Genomic DNA, 24,307 nt, shown 5'->3' on the forward strand with positions numbered 1-24,307 from the left:
AGCTATGAAAAACTGAGTAGTGGTGTTCTTTGTATAGACACATTGCTTAAAGGAACTCTCACCAACTTACCAATGCCATCTTTTTGTTATTTTGTTCTTTTTGAACTAATCTTATAACATTTTGATTGTGTAATTTTGTTTTAATGGCAAAGCGTTAAAGCAAGTAGTTGTTACTTTTTTTTTTCGTTTTGTAAATATGCTTTTATTATCCTTTGGAATTTGGTTTCTGTATGAAGTCAGGAGGAATATAAAACCTGTATTTCACTGCCTTTTTGCTGTTGGTGCTGCAGCAGCCTACAGCATCAGCAAAGGTCCTGATCTCTCCTGCTATTTCTGCTGCACATGGTTTTAATGGCTCTCCATTTTTTTTAATACTGAACATCTTGTGTTAAAGGGTGCTGGGTATGATTTGGGGCTTCTGGGGTGGCTTTTCTATGGACCCAGCTGAACTGAAAGTGGGTTAATTGTGGGTTTGAGGTGACCCAGCTAGTTATTAGTCCTTTGTTCCTGTAAGGTCCCCTGATAGAAATGTTAAGGTGACCAGAGCTGTAAGCACAAGGATATCTTAGAGGGGAAAAATAAGTTACCTAAATATCTAAAAGTATCTTTTTTGTCTGCTCATTGATAGGAACAGTTCTCGTCTGTTAAATATTTACAATTGCAAAGAACTGGCAACACAAACACAACCAAGCTACTTAATATTAGAGAAAGAAAACCATGTGAGTGTTACAGTATAGGTGGAACAAAAGAAGGGAGTCTTTCCATTAAGAGGACTCATCTGCAGCCTAGTCCCTGTCCTTAGAGTCTGGTGATGCTGGCAGGCCCAGGCAGGCAGTGCTGCAAGAAGGTGAACTTCTGGAACAGTGCTCTTTTTTGGCTTTTGGGGACTATGGGGATGTGGCTGGAGGCAAGGCAGTTGCTATAGTTGTTTTGGAACGTAATGAGAAGGTGATGGGCAGAGGTGCCTAGTGATGGTGGAAAGAAAGGGAAGCTAAAGCAGATGCAGGACATCAAGCAAGAGAGGAAGATGCTCAGGTGTTGTAAGATGAAGACTTGTATTGCATGAGAGCTGGAAATAGCCTGAACATAAGGAATTAAGGGGAAGGAAGGATTATGGTGAATATGAGAGTGGCACAGAAGATTCAAACAGTCAAGGGTGGGAGAAGAGGAAGGAAGGGGTGGGAAAGGAAGGACATATGATGGCTATATATGGCTGTATTAGCTATACTGTGGCGAATTAAGAGACATGACAAGCTGTTGCAGAGTACTTAAACTTGATCAACATTCAGTCTGTAATTATACTAATCATAGACAAGTTGGTCTTTGTCAGCTATTTTCTTAATGTCAAAATATCTCATTACTCATTATTTAAGACAGATATTTGATGTTTATACCAGCCCAAATAGCAAAAAGAATAGGAAACAAACTAAGTTGATGATAAATTCATTGTGAAATTTCATAATTTGAATAGGGTAGTTTAAAAATATCCATAAAACTAAAATGTTTCTTACAAATGTTGCTGTTTTCCTGGTAAATGAGACCGCGGTATGTCTTTATTGATTGTTGATATTTCTTAATAAAATACCAAAAACTGAAGTAGAAAATCCAGGTAGCATAAGAAAATAAACTGCTGTTACCAAAGAAAGCGAGGTTACGAAAGAAGATCTATAGTCCCCTGCTTTTCCTCTCAGAATCCCATAAAACCATGGTCTGTTTGGTTTTGTTTTTTTTTTTCTCTTTATGTTTACAGTGTTAAACACAGGATTCTTTTGTGGAAAAACTAAGTTCTGATTGTGTAGCAAGTAAACCTTCTTCTGGAATTCATACTGTAATTCTACTATTTTGATCTTTAATCGAATTCCTAATAGTTAACCAAAAGAAAACTATAAAAAATAACCAAAAGGAAGATATCTCTGGTTCTAATAGCAAAGACTGGTAAACATAAGATCACTATTCACTCAGCCATATCTCCTGTGCTGCAGATGTTCAGTTTATAATACAAAACACTTTTAGACCTGTCTTGCTTTGAACAGTTTAACCTCACTAAACTAGTGTTTGAAGAGGAATTATGTTGAACACTATTTGAAGACACAGGTAAGTAAGAGGAAAAATTGGAAAAAAAAAAATAAAATTGCTTATGAAAGTAAGAGGACAACTGGCACAGAAACACCAGAAACAGCTTTGATCAAAGAGAAGTCCTGAATCTGGAGTTGGATGAGGAAGTTCTTTTCAATGTTACCTGGAAGTGTTTTAATTTCAGAGTTGTTTTATATAAAACTTCATTTTAAATGTTTTTTTTCTCATGGTGGCTATACTTAAGTTTTCATACATTTCCAGCAATAGGCAAAAGAAATCAGCTCTGGAATACTATTTGTACATAAGAATGATGTGGGACTTTGAAAAGCTCTGACCACACCTGTCTTGTTGACTTATGAGCTGGCTAGGGAGATGGAACAACCCTGCAGTACTTTCACAAAAGGTGAATTGGGTTCATTTGCTCAAAATTCTGTCATTTAGTGACTGGTTTTGTCCACCTTGTGAAGGAGATTACTGGGACAACTAGTGAAGTGACTTACACTGGTGATGTGGGGTTTGAAATGACAAATCCCTTTGAGTTCCTTCGTGGATATAAATGATGCGGTATCCTTTCTTGCTTTATGACTGAGCCTCACTGCAGGATAAAATAAGGTGATGCTTTTAGAAGTGCTGGAATGTGTTGTTTGTTCGCTGACCTCTTCAGGAGAGCAGAGTGACTTATTTGGAATCCTCTTCTGTGTTTGGGATGCTAATTTCCACTTGGTGGTGATTACAAGAGGGGTTTGCATGTTTTTAGAGCACAAAACCCCCTCTTATATTTGAGATTTGTCACGTTCTGATTTTCTCATGTGACGTTGCTACAGCTGTACGTGTTCTGATGATTTCAAAACTGGAGGTCTGTGGGGTCTAATCTTCTGTGTTGAAGACAACTGTAGGTATTCATACTGATACCCTGATGTCTGCGCTGCGTAACTGTTGGCTTCACATTGGGTTTTCTATTCGGGGATGCTGACTCAGGAAGCTGGATGTAGATTTGGATCCTGCTTAGCTGAGGCTTTTTTCCTCCCTGTTAATTTTTGTACCATTGTAGCAGAGGAAGCTGACAGGTGTGTAAGGCTAGAAAGAGAACAGCCAGGATGAGGGATTATCAGATGGGTTTGTCATTTTGGATTTGTCTTTTCTTAGGTATGAAACTTTCACTTAAATAAAGTGGTTCAAATGTCAAACTATGTTCCTGAGATTTTGAGTAGAAGTAGGAGAGTAACTGCAAGATGGGGAGGGGGGAAGAAAGTCTGTTTGCATGTTAATCTCATACTAGCACTGCTTTGTTATATGCATAGTGAAAAAGGGTCTGCCTTTTATTGGTATCAGGACAGCCTAGCAAACCAATTTCATTTTTACCTTTTAAGCTGTATTGTTCCTTTCCTGAGTGTTTAGTGCTGCTGTTGCAATCTTTGCTCTTAGAAGAACTATATGGATTTCTCCAGACTTTCTCCCGTTCTCTGGTTATCTGACTCACATTGTGAGTCATTCACCAGTACAAAACCACATGCAGATGAACTCACATTTAAGAGGGAGGACCTGGGCAAAAGCAGTTTAAATACATTTTTCTTCTCAGAAGCAGAGGTACCCGGGTAGTTGTTTCTGTGTTTGTCCAGGCAGATCTAGGTACATCCTCTGCAGATATTAATCTCTAATATGTATTAGGAGTGCTGGTGGAGGCATTTGAGAAGGAAACGTCTATCCAAAGAAATTGCTTTAAAAGAAATTTTCGTAGTATCTAGTGTTGTTCCTATATATTGTAAGTTCCAAAGGGCAATCTGGAGGTACAGGTGAATATCTGTTAATATGAATTTAATGTATTTAACTGAAATGATGGGGATTTTAGTGGAAAATTGTAGGGTAGGATAGGACTGAACAACAGAATTCAGTGTATTGCCGATCTTCTAGAAAAGGGAATGTTTAATGTTAAAGATAATACATTATTAAAAAAAAAAAAAGAATTTTTTCATATGGCCCTGCTTAAACTGGCAAAATTTACCGAGAGACTAGTTGCAAAAGAAGACTGTGGGAAACAGCAGGGGAAGCAGGGGAGTTTCAAAAAGGATGAAAGTGAAGTAGTCCATTGCTTAGTATGAGAATTGTTTAGTAAACTAGATTTGGAAGTAATAACAAGAGTAACCAAAACTAGAGAAATTTCAGAAACCCAAGTAGAAGTAAGTAGTACAATGTAAAATAAAATGAAAGATTGCTACCTGCAAAATAACAGAAAAATAATTTGTGAAATTCATATTTTTAAGAAAGGTTTTTTCAGATACATTAAACACTAAAACTTGTAATATAGGAAGTAGCAAGATTTTGGTTTGATATGTGGAAGGTAAAAATAAATGAAAATAATGCATGCTAGTCTATACTGATCAAGAAGTTCTTTTATCTGCTACGTAGAAATAGACTTTGAAACTTATTGCTATATAAAGTTTGAGAGACCCAGATTTTAGCAGGAGAGGCTTGATATTGTCAGCAGATAAGTTTATGTATTTTGCTGTATGTGCAGATGGAAGAGAAAGAATTTTTTTAAGTTAAAAACTTGTTGGGGGTTTGTTAACTTTCCTTAGCAACTTCGTGTAGCCTGTCCAGTCTGTTTTCTGTTGTTAGCACTGGCTGCTTCACAGCAGTTGCTGTTTTCCTGTGCTGTGCGCTGCTGAACAGGTGTTATATTCTACCCAAGAGTACTGAAATTACAAGATGAAGTGACTTGATTCAAAGTTTTGATATATTTTGGGAATCAAAACCATAATATTTTAAAATCATTAATTTTATGATCTTTGGGTTTAGGTAATTATTGTTTAGAATAATTATGAGCATGCTGAGTTTATAAAATCAATTTTATTTGAATCAGTGTACGGCAGTAATGGTTTCTAGCTGGGACCACTCAATCTTTGTGTAGTACTCAGTCATGTTTTATATTTGTAATCATTTTTACGTGTCTTCTTCTCCTTAATGCTGCCACGGGATGATATTTAATTAAATTTAACTGATTGACAGTTCATTTGTACAATGAAATAAGATTTTTATAAAACGAAGTTCAGAACAGTTTCAGTATGGCTATGAGTGAGTAATTTGGCATGGCTTCATATGAAGTTTAAAACAACTCTTGTGATACTTCAAAAATGAGGATCACGGAAGCAGTTTGCCTTAAAGACTGGTTTTTGTTGTTTTAAACAAATTTCGCTGTTGATCTGTACCTGAGTAGTTTGCATTATAGGCAATTCTTAGCCTATGTTAGTCAATGCTCCTTTCTTTGTTTCTACTTACTTTTCAGAGTTAAGTTCTCCATATATAACACCAGTTCTTGAATGTGGTTGCTCATTTTGAAAGCAGTTGCTCTTAAAATTGCTGTGTAAATCTTTATTTCTTTTAAATGCTTGGGAGTTGATTATATTTAACATGTAACCTGCTATGACCAGAAATATTAAAGGCTGTTATGCTGTTCTCAAATTTTATTTGGGTGATCAGTGTTACAAACAGTTGTGCACACTATTCCTGCTTTGGTTGTTAAGATTGCAATTTAGTAATTTTAGTAAAAGAGCATGATTATGTATGGCTTTATCTATACACTGAGTATAAATACTTTATTTATTGTACTTAACTGTAAGTACACGATATAAAACCTATTTCAAAGAGCAGTCACAACAGAAGTTTGAAAAGCCAGAGGTTGGAGGGAGAAAGATTAATATGTTAGTGTCTATAAACTGACACAGTTTAATTACAGGTTTTAATATTCACTATAATTATACAGTGCTTTTCACTTTCATAGTTCAAATGTGAATTAATTTATCCTCATGACACCTCTCGAAAGCATGTAAGTAATACTTATCCTCAGTTTACAAGTGGGGAACAGGATTTACTCTTGGTACCAAACTGTGCTGCAGAGATTAAATTCAGGGCCACCGATGTTCCTCTCCACAGCCAAACTGTCCATCTGCTGAAGCCTCGTGGTGGCCGTTCGGGCCCGTGTGGCACCTTGTTCAACCTTTGGGTTGAACCTTCAGCTCTGCCTGGTGTTGAGTGTGAACCTTTCTGCGGCTACTGCTAGGGCTTCATCTTGCAGCTCCCCCCTGTTACTTGTTCAGATAATTCCGTGTCTACTCACCCAGTCCCATATCTTCAGAAGAAAAGCAGCAGTATAAAACTCCCACCCATTGCCCAAGAGTGATCTGTGTTTGAGTAGGAGAGGAAACAGGCTGGATCAATCAGTGTTCACCTGACTGTAACTGAATGTAGTAATCTTGCAAAGTGCCTGGTTGAGAGAGGTGGAGATGTTTGTGTCTTGACCCCAAAACAAGAGTGACCTGGGCAGTTGAAGCTGAGGCTTCCCCAGTGGCACTACTAGGAAGCCTGGCTGCTGCCGTGGTGGGAAGGTGGTTTGGACTTGTGCCTGATCGGACATGCCATCTCTATGCCTTGTTAGTCCATGGCTATTGCTGAAGACTGCCAATGGTGTTGAAGGAATTACAGCTGTAGCTGATGCCAGTTACATGTATACTGATATTTCTTTATAAACCTCAATTAAAAATTGTTATCATACTGAGTGTAGCCTATATAAGATCTTGTAAGGAAAAATTGGTCGGAGTCAGATTGTACTACTTCACTGAACGGCATCATAGAGCTCAGACTCTTGGCTTGGTGTCTTCAGCTTTTATTATCTTCTAGCCTACTGACATGAAAATAACACTGGTGTTAAGTGTAGTGATGCTGAGCCCCTTGGGAAGGTATACTTGGGATCATGCTGGGAGAAGAGGCCTTGGTGGGAGCAGTGCTGGTGACCCAGGGCAGCAGATGCCCTTGTTTCCTGTAAAGGAACCGTGTTGTTAAAGAATCTGTGGTAGCTGTGTTGAAATTCAGCTTTCTAGCACAAAATGACTGATGAGCTTTTGATAAAATGTAAACAGTTATGGAAGGAATTTCGTTTTTTTCCCTAAATAGGGAAACTTAGCTGGGGAATCTTGGGTTATTTTTAATTCAATTTAAAAGTAGCCATGGCAAGATTGTTTAAAGATAAATCTCCATTGCAATAAGAGATAAATATAAGCATATTTTGTATATTGGTATCTTTACATAGTTCCTTTTCACAGGTGTTTGTTTTAGAGCAATGAAATATTTAAACTATTTGCAAGGTGATACTGCAAACTTGGGTCTGTGGAACAGCTGCACTGCTTGTTCTTGTGTGGCTTGATTTCCCTTTTTATCTTGTCCTTTGCAACTGAAGACTTACCAGTATGAGTTTTGTGTAGCTAACTGAATTGAAAAGGCTCTTAAACCTAGCATACTAAAGATGGAAACACTGACGGAAGAGGAGGATTTTCATCCCTTGATTTTTTTGTAGTCTTGGACTTGATTCCTGTCTGAGACATTGTTGTGGTTCCTGTGGAAAGCAGGAGAGTTCATTCACATCTTTAAAGAGACAATTTCTTACTAATGTAAGTGTGTGTATGTATGTATACATACATATGTGTATATATGCATCAGTGCAGTGTTCCCAGCTGTAGGCTCTGAAGTTGGAGGCAGTTTAGGAAGATGCTGAGCTGGAAGATTTTTTTTTTTACTCTCTCAGCAACTTAGACAAGACATCCCTCTGACCCTTTTAATCTTCCAGTTGTATTTTCGTTGAATAAAGATTCCAGCATTCCTTATGACTGCTTAAAAGCTTCACCTGTGTGGCAGAGCTGCAACTGTGAAATGAAGGCTTGAATCAACAAAATCAGTGTTTAATTCCTATACATCTGAAGACTTGTAGCTATCTTTGCCTTTCAAGTTTTCAGGACTTCTTTGAAAAAGCAAGTTTTTACAAATCTGACTCTAGTTTTCCTGCCCATATCTTTTTTTTTTTTGTTTGCTGCAGAGGTAACAGGGACTTGGATTTAAAGTGATAGATTGTGTAACATGATTCAGTTTCTAACATCTTCTCAAAACGTAATAGAGGTAGAGATTACACAGTTGTTACAAGCCTAAAGTCAAAATGTGAAGTTAACTTGAGTCTTGGGCATGCTTAAAATACCTTACATCTGGTATGGTGATGCACTACCTTCAGTTGTTTCCCTGACAGTCTTAAATAAGTGCTTTTCAGTTTGAATACCTTTTAAAAAATACCCAGTGGAGGTACAGTCATCTTTACAAAAACATGGATTGCTAGACGGTGCAAGAACTTGTTTTAGTTAATTTCGTTAGACTTTAGCAGAGGCCACCAGTGGAAAATCACTGATCTCAACTGCAAAATTTGAGTTAGAGCAGCCTGTGGCCGAAGCACTGTCTGTTGTAAATCTAGTCACTTCAATTCATACTAGGCTAATTCAGGTAAAGTTGCTCTGAATTGACTCTGTGCTGATGACATTGGCTTTGTAAAGATGCTTCTTTTGAAGCACCACAATCTTACACAGCTGTAACATTTATGATGGAAATGCCTTTAGTGCTTTAAGACTTTGGATTTGTTTGGGGATATTTTTTACTCTTTGTTTAGCTTTGCAGAGCCATCACAGCTCAGAGGCACCGAGGTGATGATTTTCCTCGTGTTCATCAATAGCAGCGCTCACTAGCAGTCACTTAAACCTGAGCAAGATTGCTGAAGGTACAGGAATTACACAGGTGTTTTGGGGAGAGTGGTTTTAACATCACAGTTATAGATATACTATGCGAAGTCTAATTTTCCTCGTGAAAGCGTTACTGTATAGCTGCTGAGAATGGGAAGAAGAAAACTCACCTTGATTTTAATGTTTTATTATAAAATACTTATTTAAATACATTTTCATAGGCTGTAATTTCTGAGTGTTTAAGACTACTGAGGAGAAATTTAAGTCTATTTTAAAGAATGTTTAGATTAAAGCCAAGGCATCCAAAGCAGGACAAAACACGAAGCCAAAAAGCTCCTCAGTAGTCCTCTTCCCTGGACCCATGAACCTCGCTTTCTTTATATAGGACATAATGATTTCTTTTCTTCCTGTTTGCAGGTGCGCCTGACCCAACAGCGGGTGCTAGCATAGATGATGAAAACTGCTGGCATTTGGATGAGGAACAGGTCCAAGAACAGGTTAAACTCTTCCTCTCCCAGGGCGGATACCATGGATCAGGGAAGCAGCTCAATTTGCTTTTTGCAAAGGTGTGTTGAGTACTCTAAACCTTCCCTTTTTTCTCTCCCCCATTCCCCAAGCCAGTCTGTACTTGTTCGCATCTTGCTCAAAGTCCTTTTGTTCTCAAACAAGACGAAGCCTGGGGGACACGATAGCAACTTAATAATGAATTGTACAGCAGTGGACCACAATCTGGTGTGTATTGAGATTGGTGTAAGGATACGAATTAACATTTCAGCCGCCTACAGCTTTGCTGTTCTCTTCCTTCCCACCCCCCAGAATGTTGGAGAAACCTGTAGAGATTAGTCTTGCAGCAGTTTGTATAATACACCTGTGGATTACTTGTGGAACAAGTGTCTTGAAGAATTACAATGGGATACTGAAACGAAAAATTTAAAATTGGGAAGGCAGACTATTTTTTTAAAAAAATTTCACAGCACGTATATAAATTACCTTCCTTATTTAATAGAGGTGGAATATTTAACACTGCAGCATTGTCTGTACTGTGATTTCTTTGCTTTTTCAAGTTTGTGTTAAAAGACTCGTTTCCTAGGTGCGAGAGATGCTAAAGATGAGAGACTCAAATGGAGCTCGCATGTTGACGCTGATAACAGAACAGTTCATGGCTGACCCTCGTCTGTCGCTTTGGAGACAACAAGGAACTGCAATGACTGACAAGTATAGGCAGCTCTGGGATGAACTGGGTAAATGCACAGACTTCAAAATCATTTAGGTGTTCATATGTATAATGAAGAAACAATTACATATTCGGGGTGGAGAGAAACTTTATTGTGGTACTAGGTAAAGCAGGTTAGAATTTTCTGCAGTTTTGCTTGTTTAGTTAAGGTTGGGCAAAATTGAATTTCTGATCTACAGCATGAGACAATTGCAGTTGGAGGGGAAGCATGATATGAAACGAAGTACAGTTGCAACAGGTTTTAAGTATCGGAGATCTAAAAAGAATAAAGCAAAAAGTGGAAACGTAGCTACACAACTGAGGGTAAGTATGTAAGCCACTAGTACTGAACTGGAAAGGTTAAGGGAAAAATCAGTTCACAACTAGAGAGAAATAGAAGGCAGAAAGAGAAGATTCATTGGGTATGAGAAGACGGCAACAAAGGAAAGTAGAAGTCCATTACTGAACAGGAAAGGAGATCAAATAACAGAGGGCTGAAACAATTAACACTGTTTTACAGGAAAGGTCAGTTGTGACCAGATACATGACTTGGTTGTACAATGGAGAGAGGAACAGAGGCTGAGATGGGAAAGGAATATTTAAACTGCTGAGTTCTGAGGACACTTGCTCTAAGGCATTCCAGAAACTTTCTAATACAGTTTTGAATTACTGGTTTGGAAGTTATCAGAATCTATAGGAATTTGTGGTAGGAAGGGAAAATTCAAAATAACTTGAATGTAAATGTCACCAGTATTTTAAAGGTGGGTAGCTGAGTGGAAAAAATATTAAGTAATCACAAAAAATACTAACCAGTTGGTGTGTAAGTGTGTAGAAGATAAAAGGCAACCTGAATTATTTAAAATACAGTGGTAAATCTACTTTGTTTGTGAAAAGATAATTCACTGAATGTATGAGAAAGGATTAGTGTGTCTGAAAGGATTAGTGTGACTATCTTAGCTGTAATAAGGTTTTGGATGCTGTCTTGGAGGCTTTCTCAAAGCAAACTGAAGACACACAGCCTAAATGAAATCACCTTGCAGTTCACAGAACTTGGAATAGTTACCTGTGTTCTCACTCAATCTGGAAAGACACTTCAAGTCTAGACTTAAAGCAGTGTGTCTAGAGACGTGTTCTGGTCAGTATTGCTGTGTTTGACTTATGTGGCATGGAACACATAAATAAATATTAAAACCCAAACAAATGAAAAACCTTACAGATGATGCCCTATGGGACATTATGTAAATACTGCAGAGAAGAGAGCCAAAGACCATAATGCTCTTGATACATTTTAATGGTCCAAAATCAAATTGAATGAAACTAAATTCAAACAAGACTAATATGCTTCATTTAGAAAGGATGCATCAAAAGCAAAACTCAAGTTTTCTACTGTTAAAGGTTAAAGATGACCATGATTGATTGCATGTTGACTGTTAGAGCTAAGACTGGGTATAACCTGTTAGCATAAATTATGTTCACTTTAAATGAAACATTAGGCTAATAAAGCACTAACCTATATAGTTGAGATTATAGACTTATGTGGTGGAAAGCCTTAATATTAGAGCAGGCAAAGCTCTGGCAGAGAAGGTGTAGGTATAACTACTTGTCTTCAAGTGTAACAACCCTTCTAGTATATCACTTCTATGATGCCTTGATTTATTGGGGAATAACAGTTTTTGCCAAGCTGGGCATGTGCTTATCTGGACATGTATGCAGCAGAATTGTATGCCACCATGCTGAAAACTGGAGGGTCTCATGCTTCATTGCTCATGTGGGTTGAGCTGGTAGGTGGTGGGAGAGTCAGAAATGTGTTCTCCATCTGTTACCTGTAGCAGTCTTACTACATGCTGCCAATAAACATAAAAGGTTCTGTTAAATTCTCTTAGTGGCTCTTCTTGTTTCATCAGTTTCATACTAACATCATTTTCTTGACAGCACCTGTCAGAAGGTAGAGGAGGTGGAATCTCTCTGCCCGCAACATCGAATAAGCAATATTTTAGATTAATTGAATTAATTAGTTCTCCTCTGTTTAATCAGAATTATAGGTGCCACTCCCAAAAAGCCACAGTGCAACCTCCAGCCTCACCATTACCTCAGCTGCTGTATTTGTAATCTGAGGCAGACCCTGTTGTTTCAGTCTGAAACTGCTCTGCCACCTCTAACAATATCAAAATCTATGGATTGTGAAGTGTGGTTTCAAGTGCAAGTAAATTTCAATTGCTTGAGTAGTGCAGTAGGCTAAAGGTAGAACTTGGTTCTTCCACCTCCATCTTGTGTTTATGTTACTAAATGGTCCATTTCTTCCCTACACCACTAGGACTCCTTTCACTGATGCTTAGCAAATACCCTCAAAATTGCTGTTAATTGTGTGAATCTCTCCAGCCTGACTTCTACCTTCTGTGAAAGTTACAAGCTGCTGCCATGTTTTTGCTAGGATTTTGTCTTGAGTTTCAGTCAAATTAAACACATCCCTTTTTCCAGGTGAAATGTGCATCTCTTAAAAAAAAAAAAGTGAATGTGCAAAAGTTGAAGTCATTTTAAGGGAGACCAGAGTTAGCAGGTTGCAGAAGGAAGAACGGGATGGCCCTAGGAGCACATGATCTGTGCCAGTAGTGGCAGAAATAACTCAGACATTGGGTTAAAGGGGGTGATGTTATCATTAAGTTCTAAAACAATGTTGGCATCCTGTTTTGTCATATTCTAGGATGTCAGAGAACTAAAATATCAATTAAGTGAGTGAGGCAGGCCTTTTCATACTTTTTGCATTATCTGTTCAGAGTAATCTGGGAGTGGCATATATGTATGTCTTTAAAAAAGTGTTTTATCTGTGATCTCATTTATTTCACAGGTAGGCAGCAATTTAACATTGTAGTTACGGAGAATTTTAGGACATAAAAAGTATGTAAATACAGATTCTGCTTAATAAAGGCTTGCTTGCTTGCCCTGGTATGCTGTCTGCCAACTGCTAGGCATATGGCCACTTTGTCAGTTCCATTTTGGCATAGGTTTTAAACATACTTAAATAACTTCAGCTTTGCTTCTTGACTGGGTCACTTTAGCCTTTCATTAGAACTTAGCTGATGCTTCCTGCCTGGCATTGGACATTGGCAAGGGTACTGGAAGGACACACTGGGCTCTGATCAGAGTTCCTGATGAAGTTCATGGTAAATTGTTGACTTCGATAGAAGTCAGATTGGGTTTGAATGTTTGAAGGTGCTGATTTAAAAGAAAAAAAGACAAAAAAACACCAACACCCAAAACCCACAAATACTTCACATCAAGGTATGAACCTGGCGATTTTCTAATACAGAGTCCTAATTTTGTAAGCAATTTACAGTTCACAAGCCTCAAAATAGCGTTACACATAACTAGCTGTTTTATAAAGCCTTTAGATCAGGAGGAAGAATATAATAATTATGCTCAGCAGATTCTCGTGTTGTACATCAGAGAATGCTTTGAGGTAAATGCTACTTACTGTACTCCAAAGGTGTAGTGTTGGAAAGATCAAGATTATAGGTCAAAGCTATAAGGCTTGCTCATATACTTCTTATACTAGAAGAATTTAGGTACAACTTCAGTGATGAACTGGTGAACACTTCCAACTTGCCATAGTAATATATGAACGTGTTTTCCAGAGTTTAGAACAGACTTGAAATTCTTCATGTTGTTGCTATTTGAATGTTGTCTCAGTGGATAAATTTCATGTGCTGATCTTTAGATGTTTAACTCTTGGTGACCATGGTTGAAGACTTCAGTATATCAGAATGGTTAATTATCTGAAGCCCCTTGGCTTGCCTTTTTAATTAAATTGTGTTGGTAAAATGGGGGGATATGGAAATGCACAGTAAATATCTGCTGATGCCTCTTGAGCTGAGATCTCTGTTTTGAAGAAAAGCTCAATTAACCTTCTTCGGAGTCCAGAGGGGAAAAAATGGACCATGCAATCTTACTACAGCAGTAATTTGTTAGTATTCATCTATGAAAAAATAAGTAAAAGTTACTTGTTCTCTACAAAAATGAAAAAAATTCCTTAAAAAGGGGAAAATTTAACTTTGTGCCCCAGCCCAGGGATCATGATGGCTTTGAGGCTCTGCTTTGGAATTAAGTGTTGAGCACTGCCAGATGCCAGACATTGGGAAGAGGCTGAGTTTTGTCGGCAAATGGGATCTGCAAGTTAATTGGTGTTTTCTGCAAGCTTCTGGCTGTGAAATGAAATTGGAAGCCCTTTAGCCACATGGATAATACAGGACCTGAATACAAATGTCACATGTCACCATCAGGGCCCACTGTGAAACAATAGTGTTCCCACTTGAATGCTGCACCATTACAGATCATTTAAATATGGGGATTACATTTAAACTAAAAGCCCCATTTGCCTTTTACTGCAATTTAAATGTCCTTTTAGCAAAAGCTAAGTGACAAATTAAATGAAAAAAGTGCCCACATTTTTAAAGCTGTAATGCAAAACAACCTTTTATTGCTTCTCATGTGCCACGAATGAATCATTATACTTGTCAACCCTAAACCAAGCCATAATTGGAGCAGCTACTGTTATCAAAGCGGGGCTGCTCTTGTGACAGCTTAATAAAGCTGAAACTGTTAAATTAAATCCCAGATGCTTAATCTGATGAAAGCAGTCAAGTAGAAGAATCTAAAACAAGTATCTAATGCTTGGTGGAGTGATGGAGCCCAACAGCTTGTCAACACGTTGATTACAGGATCAGATTATTTTTTTTGTAAACTACCATTTTCAGTATCTTTATATCCTCTTGTTTGTCTTTGCGGTGAAGAAACTTCAAGTAATTTGCATGTTTCAAAACAAACATTTCTGGTAGATTTCCTCCATTTTGATATTTAAGAACTGTTTAAGGAGGAGGAGAGCTGGTTTCTTAAATTGAGGATTAGTTTCTTGTGGAACAAAAATATGATTGTTGTGTTGTGGGGAAGAGGATGTGTCCAAAGAGCTCTTGCAAGGCAGAGCAGTGGATAAAATTGGTGAATGTTTTCTGGGTTTGCATCATGGTGATCCTGGTCTCTGATCCTCTTATTTTATGACATTGAGGAGAACTTACAAGCTATTCTGTACTTCCATCTGGGTAGTCTCCACATTTTAATGCATAAGCTTCTCCTGTCTTATCTCAACCACTTGTTGGTATCTAAAGTTTTTAAGTGTAGGAACCTCTCACAATATTGCCATGAGCCTCATTCATGGGTTAGAGCTTTCTTGGGTGACATCTTTAGAATCCTTCTGTTATGTGTACAAAATGGTTTGTTGTCATAAAGGTATTTCCTAAGCAGAATGACATGTCTTTGCCTTAGTAGTTCTAGTAGTTGTATTTCACTAGCACTTTGCCCTGTCATGGGCCACTTTTTAAATGCTGGAACAGCCTGATGGTCTACTTTGAGTTCACATTTGCTGATATTTTGGCCACTTCCTGGATGAAGAATACATTTTTGTGTTAAAATTTGAAACCAAAATATAATTTTACAAGGTAATGTCTTGTAGAGCAATAGTACAGTATATTTTCTGAGGGATCATGCCTGATTTTTATTAGTAACACTTTGTGCCTCATCTAAAACTTCTAAATGTTGAGTTTGGGTCAAGAATCATTACAGATTAATTAAGAGAGATTTAATTACAGTTTTGCCATAAGCAAACTAATGATTGAGTGTTAAATAATGATTTTTTTTTTTTTTTTGGAAACCACTCTGAATTGTTATGATAAAGTTTATATTAATCTCTAGAAAATACCAAGTTAGATTCTTTTAACCTTAACTAAATGAAGCTATTCTCCATCTATAATTCTACCTGGGCATTCCTTCCCTTTACAATTAGAGATGCAAACTTGTATGAATGGGACATGCCAACTGTTCTAAACAGATTATCTCTGCTTAGTACTTAAGTGGAGGGGAAAAAAAGGACGAAAGCAGCTAGGGTTGTTGCCAGTATGCCCCTAGAGAAATTCCTTCTTGATGACAGATTTGGTGACTACTTCAGGGCTGCTATGAAAAAGATTTGCTAAAGTTAAGCATTCATTACTGGTTTTGTGCTCTAATACTATTTTTCTGGAGCTGCATACTTTGTGCAATCCCTTTTTAGGATCAGATATGCAGTGGAAACATTCACTTTTCCTCATATTTTATGGTACTTCAAAAATGGTACAGCAAGGCTCTTAAGTTTCAAATTTCAGTGCCAAGCTTATGTACATATTATGATTTCTTTGAGTGTCCCAAGTTCTATTTGCATCATGTTCTGCCTTAAAGCTAAGGAGAGTACCAGTGCCCTGCACTTGTAGAAAATAAAGTTAACTTAAAATTTTTAAGTTTATATTAATCAGTTGCACATAGTACGTTTCTGACCTTGAAGTTGAAGCTCTAGGAACACACCTGTGTTTCAAAGAAGGTTGGATGCAGCATGCTTTGCACCATTTCCCTTGGTCTTTCATCATGGGACTCCTAGGTAGAGTGATATATTAGACATATTTATGTCTTCAACTGTATCATATCCGGTAGGCTGTCTTTCCTTAATTGATAATTCTCTTTTTGTTTAGTCTTAGCTGCCATGGCTGTGGTTGCCATATAGTTACAAAATACGTGTGCCTTCAGTTCATGCACTTAAGGTTACCTCTGGTCTTTCACAGAATAAGCTGTTAATATACATCAGTGTATTTGAATGATTTGTCGTATTAGGGGCACTAAAATTAGCAGTACTTCTGAGTTAGTGTCACAAGACAGTTTTGCTGTTCTAAGGCCTGAGTTATGGATGACAACTTAAAGAAATTGCTGTCATGGCCCTGGAGTGTCTCAGTTGATACTGTCACCTTCATTTTCCCAGTGAATGAAGCCAGGCTGCAGTTCTGTGAAGATGAGTTCTGTCCATCTTCTCTGAGGAAGATTTCCTTCTTCCTTCATTATTGGCATGTGTCATAATGGTATTTGAAATGAGGGTATATGAGGCCAGAGTATGACAGTAAGTTAGAGTTGTTTTCAAAGAGGGTGTTCTTTCCTGTGGCACTTATCAGATTTGAGGAATAATGCTGAAAGTAATTAACTTTAGTCTGTAAGCATAGCTTGAGGGGTGTATTTTTAATGCTATACAGAAAGTTTGGGTTTCCATTTAGTTCATTTGAATGGAAAGTACTTTTACAGCAGGAGCCAAATTTCTTGGAAGTACCCACATTAAAACAGGTTTTGAGGTTTATATTGCTAAGGTGTTGAACTGATTTACTTATAAATGTCCTAAAAATTGTTCTGTATTGGACCTGGTACAAAACTCATTGCAGCCCTAGCTGTGGAAGTATGATGAAGGGCAGAGTTCTAGCCCAAGCTAGTACTTAGCATTGCTTTTCTCTTTCTTCTCACTCTTTAATACCTTGGTAACATTAAACTGCCATTTAATTTTCCAATACCACTTCTAGTAAGTACCAAAACTAGAGAGAAGTAACAGATATATGGAGAGAAATTACTGAATCTTCACTGATTTCTCTGAGCTTCACTGTGGTCCAGCAATCTAGCCTTGTGATATTTTGCAGTTTTCTGTCTTGAGTGGATACTGGAAAAATAACTGGAAAATTGGAAAAGTATTTTAAAATGAAGAGTGCGAGAATCTCAGTCTGCTAGGGTCTACTAAAGCAAGACAAAAGAAATCCTTCATAATTTAAGATGCCTGTGTAGGCTAAAAATTGGATAGGGAAGACATTTCTGCTAAGCAAACAAAAGGTTGCTGAAAATTGTAATTGGAGCTGGACAAATTTAACTAGAAGACTAGAAATAAGCTTAGAATTTTCAGTTGTGGTAGCTAGGTAGTAGATAAACTAACCAGGAGCTGTGCTAGATTCTTGTATTAGAAGTCTTAATTGAAGTATGCTGTTTTTGTAAAAACTTGCCTTTCAGTCCAAAAGCAATTGTTGAAAGTAACTCAGGAAATCTTAAGAGTAGGAAGGAATTCAGACTAGACAATCAGAATGTGTTTTTCTGGCTAGTTACAGTGGGTTATTTACATTCTCTGAGCATGTTCTGGCAATCATTTTTTTTTCTGAACTTCCCGCTATGCAAGGGATTGTTTCCACTTGTCCATTTCATTAAAAAAGAGAGGTATTTTCATCGCTTTCTTTTATGAATGCCTTGTTTTGCTTGATGAACGTACCAAACTTTCCAGTTTTGCATCTTCCTAAAAAAATTAACTGAGATTAATTCATCTCAATGATAAATTTACATACAGGTAGGTTAGTGTATTTATAGTTAGTAGTCACGTTAACTTCTGAATATTGTCAAACTCTCTGAAAACAGACTGACTGCTGAGAGTGTATTACCAGTTAAAAGTCTGGATGAAATATCTGATGTCTGTTTTGGGCAGGAGCACATGTTGTGTTAACCACCTAGTTGTAAGTATTTGCAACTACTTAAAATTGTGAAGAATCATATTAAGATACTTACAAAGGAGTGTTTTCATACTATTTGTGCTAGTATTATCAGTGGTTTTATCTTTGATTGATTATCTGTGAACAAATGAATGGTTTTATGAGTATTAGGGAAAATAATCAGTGAGATTCATTTGCAGGTGCTTTATACATTCCTTTAGCTTTGTAGACTAAATAGCCCCTGACTTGCTGCAGTGGTTAGGTTATAAGGGTGCTATCGATGCACAGAGTGGCATCTAATGGATATGTGACAGATCCAAAGTGCTCTCTTAGGGAGATTGTAGTCTTAGTCTATGATACTGTAAACTGCACCTTTCAAGCAGATTTCTGTTCATACATGAAACCATTTTGTCAAATGGCACAGTGTCTGCAAAGATGCAGCAGTTTTTAAAACTAATTCAAACAGGCATAACCCAGAACAAGGGGCTCATGCAAACCAACAGAAGTGCTTAGTTCCTTTTTCCATTGGGCTAAAAGTTGAAAATGTAGGAAGATGAGAGCAGGAGTTCTTTGTTACTTGACACAGAGATCAGAGCATGTAGTTGATGATGGCTTAGAATAGAATCTCAATATATATATTAATGCCTGTTTCCTTTCACCCATATGCATGTGTGCCTTTAACCCTTGAGGCAGCAGTATGCAGCAAGAGTGAAAGGGAAAGTGAAGGAATTAGGTAATTTTTTTTTTTTCTCTGGGTTACACTTCCTCTTTCTCTAATGCACATTCAGAGTTTAGTGTGCAGAAGAGCAATGATTCCCTCTTGCCATCAGTGCTGCAGGTAATCTATTGCATTAATCAGCCAGCTAGTGTGAAATGCATGGGGAGTGATTATACTATCATACACAATACAATCAGCATGAAGCGCTTGTCAAGACCAATACATCAAGGTTTAATTCAGTAATAGAATGAATTAGAGCAAAATGAAACATTCTGTTCTCCAAGAAACACAGCACCCACAGAAAGCCTTTTTTTCTGAAGGCTGCACAGAGAAACCGAAATGCATTAAGGAATTGTTTTTATGAATAAAATTGCAACTTGGATCCAGCTGAATACTTTTCCTTGGGGTTCTTACTGAGGAAAGAACAGCACTGAAGTGCTTTGCCTATCTTCACTGTTCCATAAAAGCAACTGTTTAATTGAAGGATTCTTCCATGGGACTTCTGGTTATGCTTTGTTCTAATGGAGATCGCTCTGTGCCTGCAGGAAGGAGGTGGCTTTGCCAGTCATTCTGAAGGCACTTGTCCTTCTTGTTGAGAAGCAATAAATACCATACACTACCTTCTTTGAGGCTTCCAAGTGGCTGTCCCAGTGAAAGTGCATATATGTTTAAAAAACAGATGTAAACCACTTTACAATCCTTTGCTGACACTTCTACTTTAAAGGGGTCATAGGTTCTGTCTCCTAGTATTGTTTCTGTTCTGGCATGCTGGGAAATTATGTTTTTGTAATAGAACTGATTAGGCTTACATGGGGCACAGCAGCAAGTGTGCAGCAAGTGCTGAAGCCGATTTGTCTGTTGCACAAAGGGAACGGTCTTGATTACATGGCTCCATTTTCTTTGAAATGATCAAATGCTACTAATCTGGTAGGTATGGGATTTTATTTTTTAAGAAAGAGATGTGCGTTAATGGGAAGGGCAAAGAAATGTCTCAGTAGATGTGTATCTGTTTCTTGCATATTTTAATTTTGCAAATGAATGGATTGATCTTAAGTATACTAAACGTAAAATGCCAAAGCAAAGGCCAGGTCTCAGCCATTGATTACACAGATATTGTAAATGAGAAAATGCTGACCCAACCTTAGCTACACAGCAGCCCTGACAGGGTAGCGTAATACTTCTAGGAAAAGCAGATTTCTTGGGAAGACTGTAATCAGTCAAACAGAATTGTACTCTGGATCTTCAATCATGGTCAATGTCCTCGCCTCCCACTAAACTGTTTCCATCACCAACTTCCCATTTACTGAGATGAGTAAAATATAATGGGATTTATGAAAACTGAGCAATGCTTAATCTTTCAGGAGGGTCTGTGTGCAGTCCTTGCACTTCCTTTGGCTTCATGAATACATGCATACACAGGATGTGTATGCTTTTCAGTTTGCATATTTAAATCCTAGTCATTGTGAAGGCATGCTGTCTCTCTCCCTCATGAATTCAAAGGTATGGATGTCTACTGAGAAACACCAAAGTACTGATGTTCCCTTGTATGTACAAGGAAGGCATGCATTGTGTAAAGCAGTAATTTAACCAATTTTTTTGTGATGTGAGGCACACTAAAGATGAATGACAACTGTGCATTTTCAAAAGGAGAGCTGTCTGAACCAAAGGCCTGTTTTGGCAAAGATGGCTTTTTCCAGGTCAAAAGGATTAGTGTTGAACCAAAATAGTCAATTCCTCACTTCATTATGACAGTTCTAATATTCATTCCCTTGTGAAGTGAATATCAAATTGCAGTTGCAGCATGTCTTATTTTCCAGTTATCTTCTGGGGGAAAAATTTTTGTATATTGAGTTGTGATCATTTTGCCACTTTGCTGTGAGAAGTTTTATGATGGAAAGACGTATGTCACAGTCAAGAGATCCAAATCAGAACTTTACTTTTGGTTTAGTAGTATGTAGTTTGAGGGGGGAAGATGTGTCAGCCTTCTGAAAACAGTATGAAAAGATACCTGGTGCCTGGGGAAAGGGAAACAGGAAGAAGAGAGCAAGCTGTGTTAGAGAGAAAAACAAGAGTGTGTAAACACAAACATTCTCTGGGGTTTTTTCTTCATTAAATAAGACACTTTTGATATTGCAGATGGCATTGGTGACGTCATTACATCTAGTCAAACAGGTAAACTTGAGAATGCCAGGAATTTTGGGAAACTTCAAGTAAAGACTGTCAACAGCAGTGTCCAGGCTGAAGTCACTGGAAATGGATTTAGACACCTTCCCCACAAATTACAAGTAGCTGCCTTTCATTTTTCCATAAGCTTTATCTGTAGTAGGGACTAAGTGTGATCAGCAGTTTCCCCCCTGTCTGGGAGCCGTTAGGCAGAAAATAGAGAATCTTTTGTTTGAGGCCAGCATAAGCCTTCAGGTGGGTGGTGACATTTAAGGGCCAGCTCAGGGGGGCTTCCACTGAGCAGCATCAGAGTGAAATAGGAAGAATATCCTCCACGCTCCTTCCAGTTAGCATGTAAAAATCTGGGCACAAGTCAACGCTTTCCTCGGACTTTTCAGTGCTAGAAGCAGGACAGGAACCAGTGAATTGAAAGAGCCAGAACAGAGCAGATGTCAGGGGAGGGGGAACATGCTTAGGGAACAGGAGGAGGAAGAAATATGAATACAGGCAAACACACACATGCTAGGGAAAAACAAAAAAAATCACACACAAAAAAACCCCAACCAAAAAACCTAGAAACCCAAATAGGCTGAAGAGTGTGGGGTCATTGGCATTGTGCATCCTTCTCCCAGATGGTAGCCTTTGTAGCAGTACAGGAGCTGAGCCTGAGGCTCTTTCTGTTCCCTTCACTTCTGGTGGGGGAGTTTTGTCTCGCACTCCTCTTCCTGCAGGGAATCGACAGCCGTGAAAGCTGGGTGAGAGATCTCAGATGTGCATGCAGCTCGCCCTGAAGTCACTGGGAGCAGGGTGCAGTTGGGCTCTATTGAAATTTTAAGTGGTTTGTGTGGGGTTTATTAGTAATACACTTGTCCTTGTGCTTCATTTGCATAAAAATAGCCTGGGTTTCTGAGACAGTCACCGCTAACAATGTAGTTATGCTTGACATAGTTTCACTCTTTAAACCAAAGAAGTTTTTAAAGGATTTTGGTACTTGGGGGTATCTCTTCCCTCTCCTGCCTTTGAGATGTACCGCACGCATAGTGTCACTTCTGAAGAAGGCGAGTGAATTCCTTTGCCTCTAGTGGTGTTTCTGGGACATGTAAAAAGAAGAGGCCACTCAATTTGTAGGGACATGGTGTAAGCAGTAATGTGTTCCACCTTGCTGGATGATTGAAATACTTAACAAATGCGGTTAAGGTATTCCACTTTGCTCTGGCTACACAGTATCAAATTAGTTTTTTTTATTAGATGCTGAGAGGTACAGTGTCTCCTTAGTGCCCTCGAGATACTTGATTTTGAAAATAAATAAGCAAGCCCAAGTTAACTATTCTCCAAGGCTTCCAATATGCCCCATCTTTTGTTTTGCTTTGCAGATTGCAAGAAATGTAGTAATTCTGTTTTGGGCAGTGCTGAGTGCATTGATGCTTAATAGTAAGAACCAGTTGTAATTTGACTGTTTGGAGAGTGAAACATATTGACGAGTGTGTTCAAAGAAAGTCATAAGATTTGATTTTAAAAGAACTTATTAAAAAATAGTATTGGCCTAATTCACTCCCATGGCAAGTTTTAGACACTTCAAAAAACAAACAAACAAACAAAAAAACCCAAACCCAAACCACTTGCTGTACTGTATTTAACTACTGTGGAGTAATAATCTGCAGTACTGTAGTGACTCTGGTGTTCTGCACTGTACAATATCATATTTTGTTGTGGTTTTCAGATTTCTTTGCTACTACTTCCCCATACCATGTTGATCTGAATAGCAGGGGACCTGCAACCTTAAGGATCAAGCTGTGTTTCCACTGGCTCCTGTGCTTGTGGCATACCGACATGCTGAGTTACTTTAGGAATGAATGTAATGTGATGACCTGTGCTCTGGGTATCCATTTTGCTTTCTTAGTTAGCAGAAGAATACTTGAATGTGAGAATTTTATTATCTTAGAAGAACCAGCTTCAGTTTTATTATTCTTTTTTTTTTCCCCAGCCTGTCATGAAGATTGCGTAGTTTAAGTGTATTCTCTAAATTTCTTGTAGTGTATAAGGCATATTCTTAATGAGCAAATGAACTGTTGCTGAACAGTACTTTCAGATGTCTTCATGCTTCTGTCAAAGTTCACGCTGATGAAGACAGCTGATTTAGAGAAAAATCTGTGCGTTTGAAAATTGTTGCCAGAGACCCTGATGTATTTATGCTTGCCCTGCTGTATAGTCCCAGGGAGCAGGTTCCAAAGTGATGGTGTGTGTGAAATGTCAGCACAAATTAGCTTTCCCTTCAAGCTCTGTAAACAGCAAATGTAAAACAAATTTTCTAGTGTAACCAAATTACTGAAGTAATTGCAGGAAAAATATCTTATTCCTATTAGACTGCACAAAACCAGTGTTTACTGGATCTATGAGACCCAGATGTGTTTGGAACAAGTTACATGATCAGCAGTACTTCTGCTGAGTTCTGAGTGTGGAAGTATACATTTACAAAATCCATGTCTTACTAACGCACTTCTTGGGTTCCTGTAATGTGAAGCTGGAAGATAACATAGTTCTTGTTTGTAGAAAACAACATTCACTTCTGGTACAAAAACTAGAAGACAAACTTTGGTAATTTCCTGCTGTAACTTTATGTGAATTCTTCTTTGCTTTTGACTGATGTTCCTGTCTGATAAGCCATACATTGTGAACTCTGGATTTTCTAATACAAAGGACTTTGTAATGCCTTTTAATTGAGAAGGTTGGCTTGGTACTGTCTCTCAACTGCTTCAGAGGGGCCACGCCAGCTCCAAGATCCTGCATTGGGAATTCAGTCTGCCTGGTGTTAGGCATAGCTGGGAAGCAAGCAGTGTAGCCTTTGAGGGGAGAAAAAGTGTTATAGTATAGAAGTTTGGAATTAGTCATTGGCTGCTGCGTTTTTAATAGAAAACATAATTTAGCAATTTTTTTAAAATCAGGTGCTCTGTGGATGTGTATAGTCTTAAATCCCCACTGCAAGTTGGAGCAGAAGGCCAGTTGGCTAAAACAGCTGAAAAAATGGAACAGTGTGGATGTTTGTCCCTGGGAAGATGGAAACCATGGAAACGAGCTGCCCAATTTAACCAATGCTTTGCCTCAGGGTGCAAATGCTAACCAAGGTGAGCCTAAACATATGCACTGACTGCAACATATAGTATAACCTCTATCTTATATACTCTAGCCTTGCAGAATTCAGCACTCTTTCCTGGGACAAGTAACTCTCTTGTTG

At 38.1% G+C, this 24,307-nt stretch overlaps 1 protein-coding gene across 2 annotated transcripts in view; it reads left to right on the top strand.

The window, feature by feature from the left end:
* Positions 1-24,307, top strand: part of ZSWIM6 (zinc finger SWIM-type containing 6) — a 112,554-nt gene that overhangs the window by 64,057 nt on the left and 24,190 nt on the right. For both annotated transcript variants that reach the window (XM_074855294.1, XM_074855293.1), the window contains 3 exons: positions 9,042-9,190; positions 9,715-9,865; positions 24,018-24,197. In XM_074855294.1, coding sequence (XP_074711395.1) covers positions 9,042-9,190; positions 9,715-9,865; positions 24,018-24,197 — 480 coding nt within the window. The remainder of the gene's footprint in view (positions 1-9,041; positions 9,191-9,714; positions 9,866-24,017; positions 24,198-24,307) is intronic.

This window comes from Strix uralensis, chromosome Z (assembly GCF_047716275.1).
Source record: "Strix uralensis isolate ZFMK-TIS-50842 chromosome Z, bStrUra1, whole genome shotgun sequence".
Classification (NCBI taxonomy): Eukaryota; Metazoa; Chordata; class Aves; order Strigiformes; family Strigidae; genus Strix; species Strix uralensis.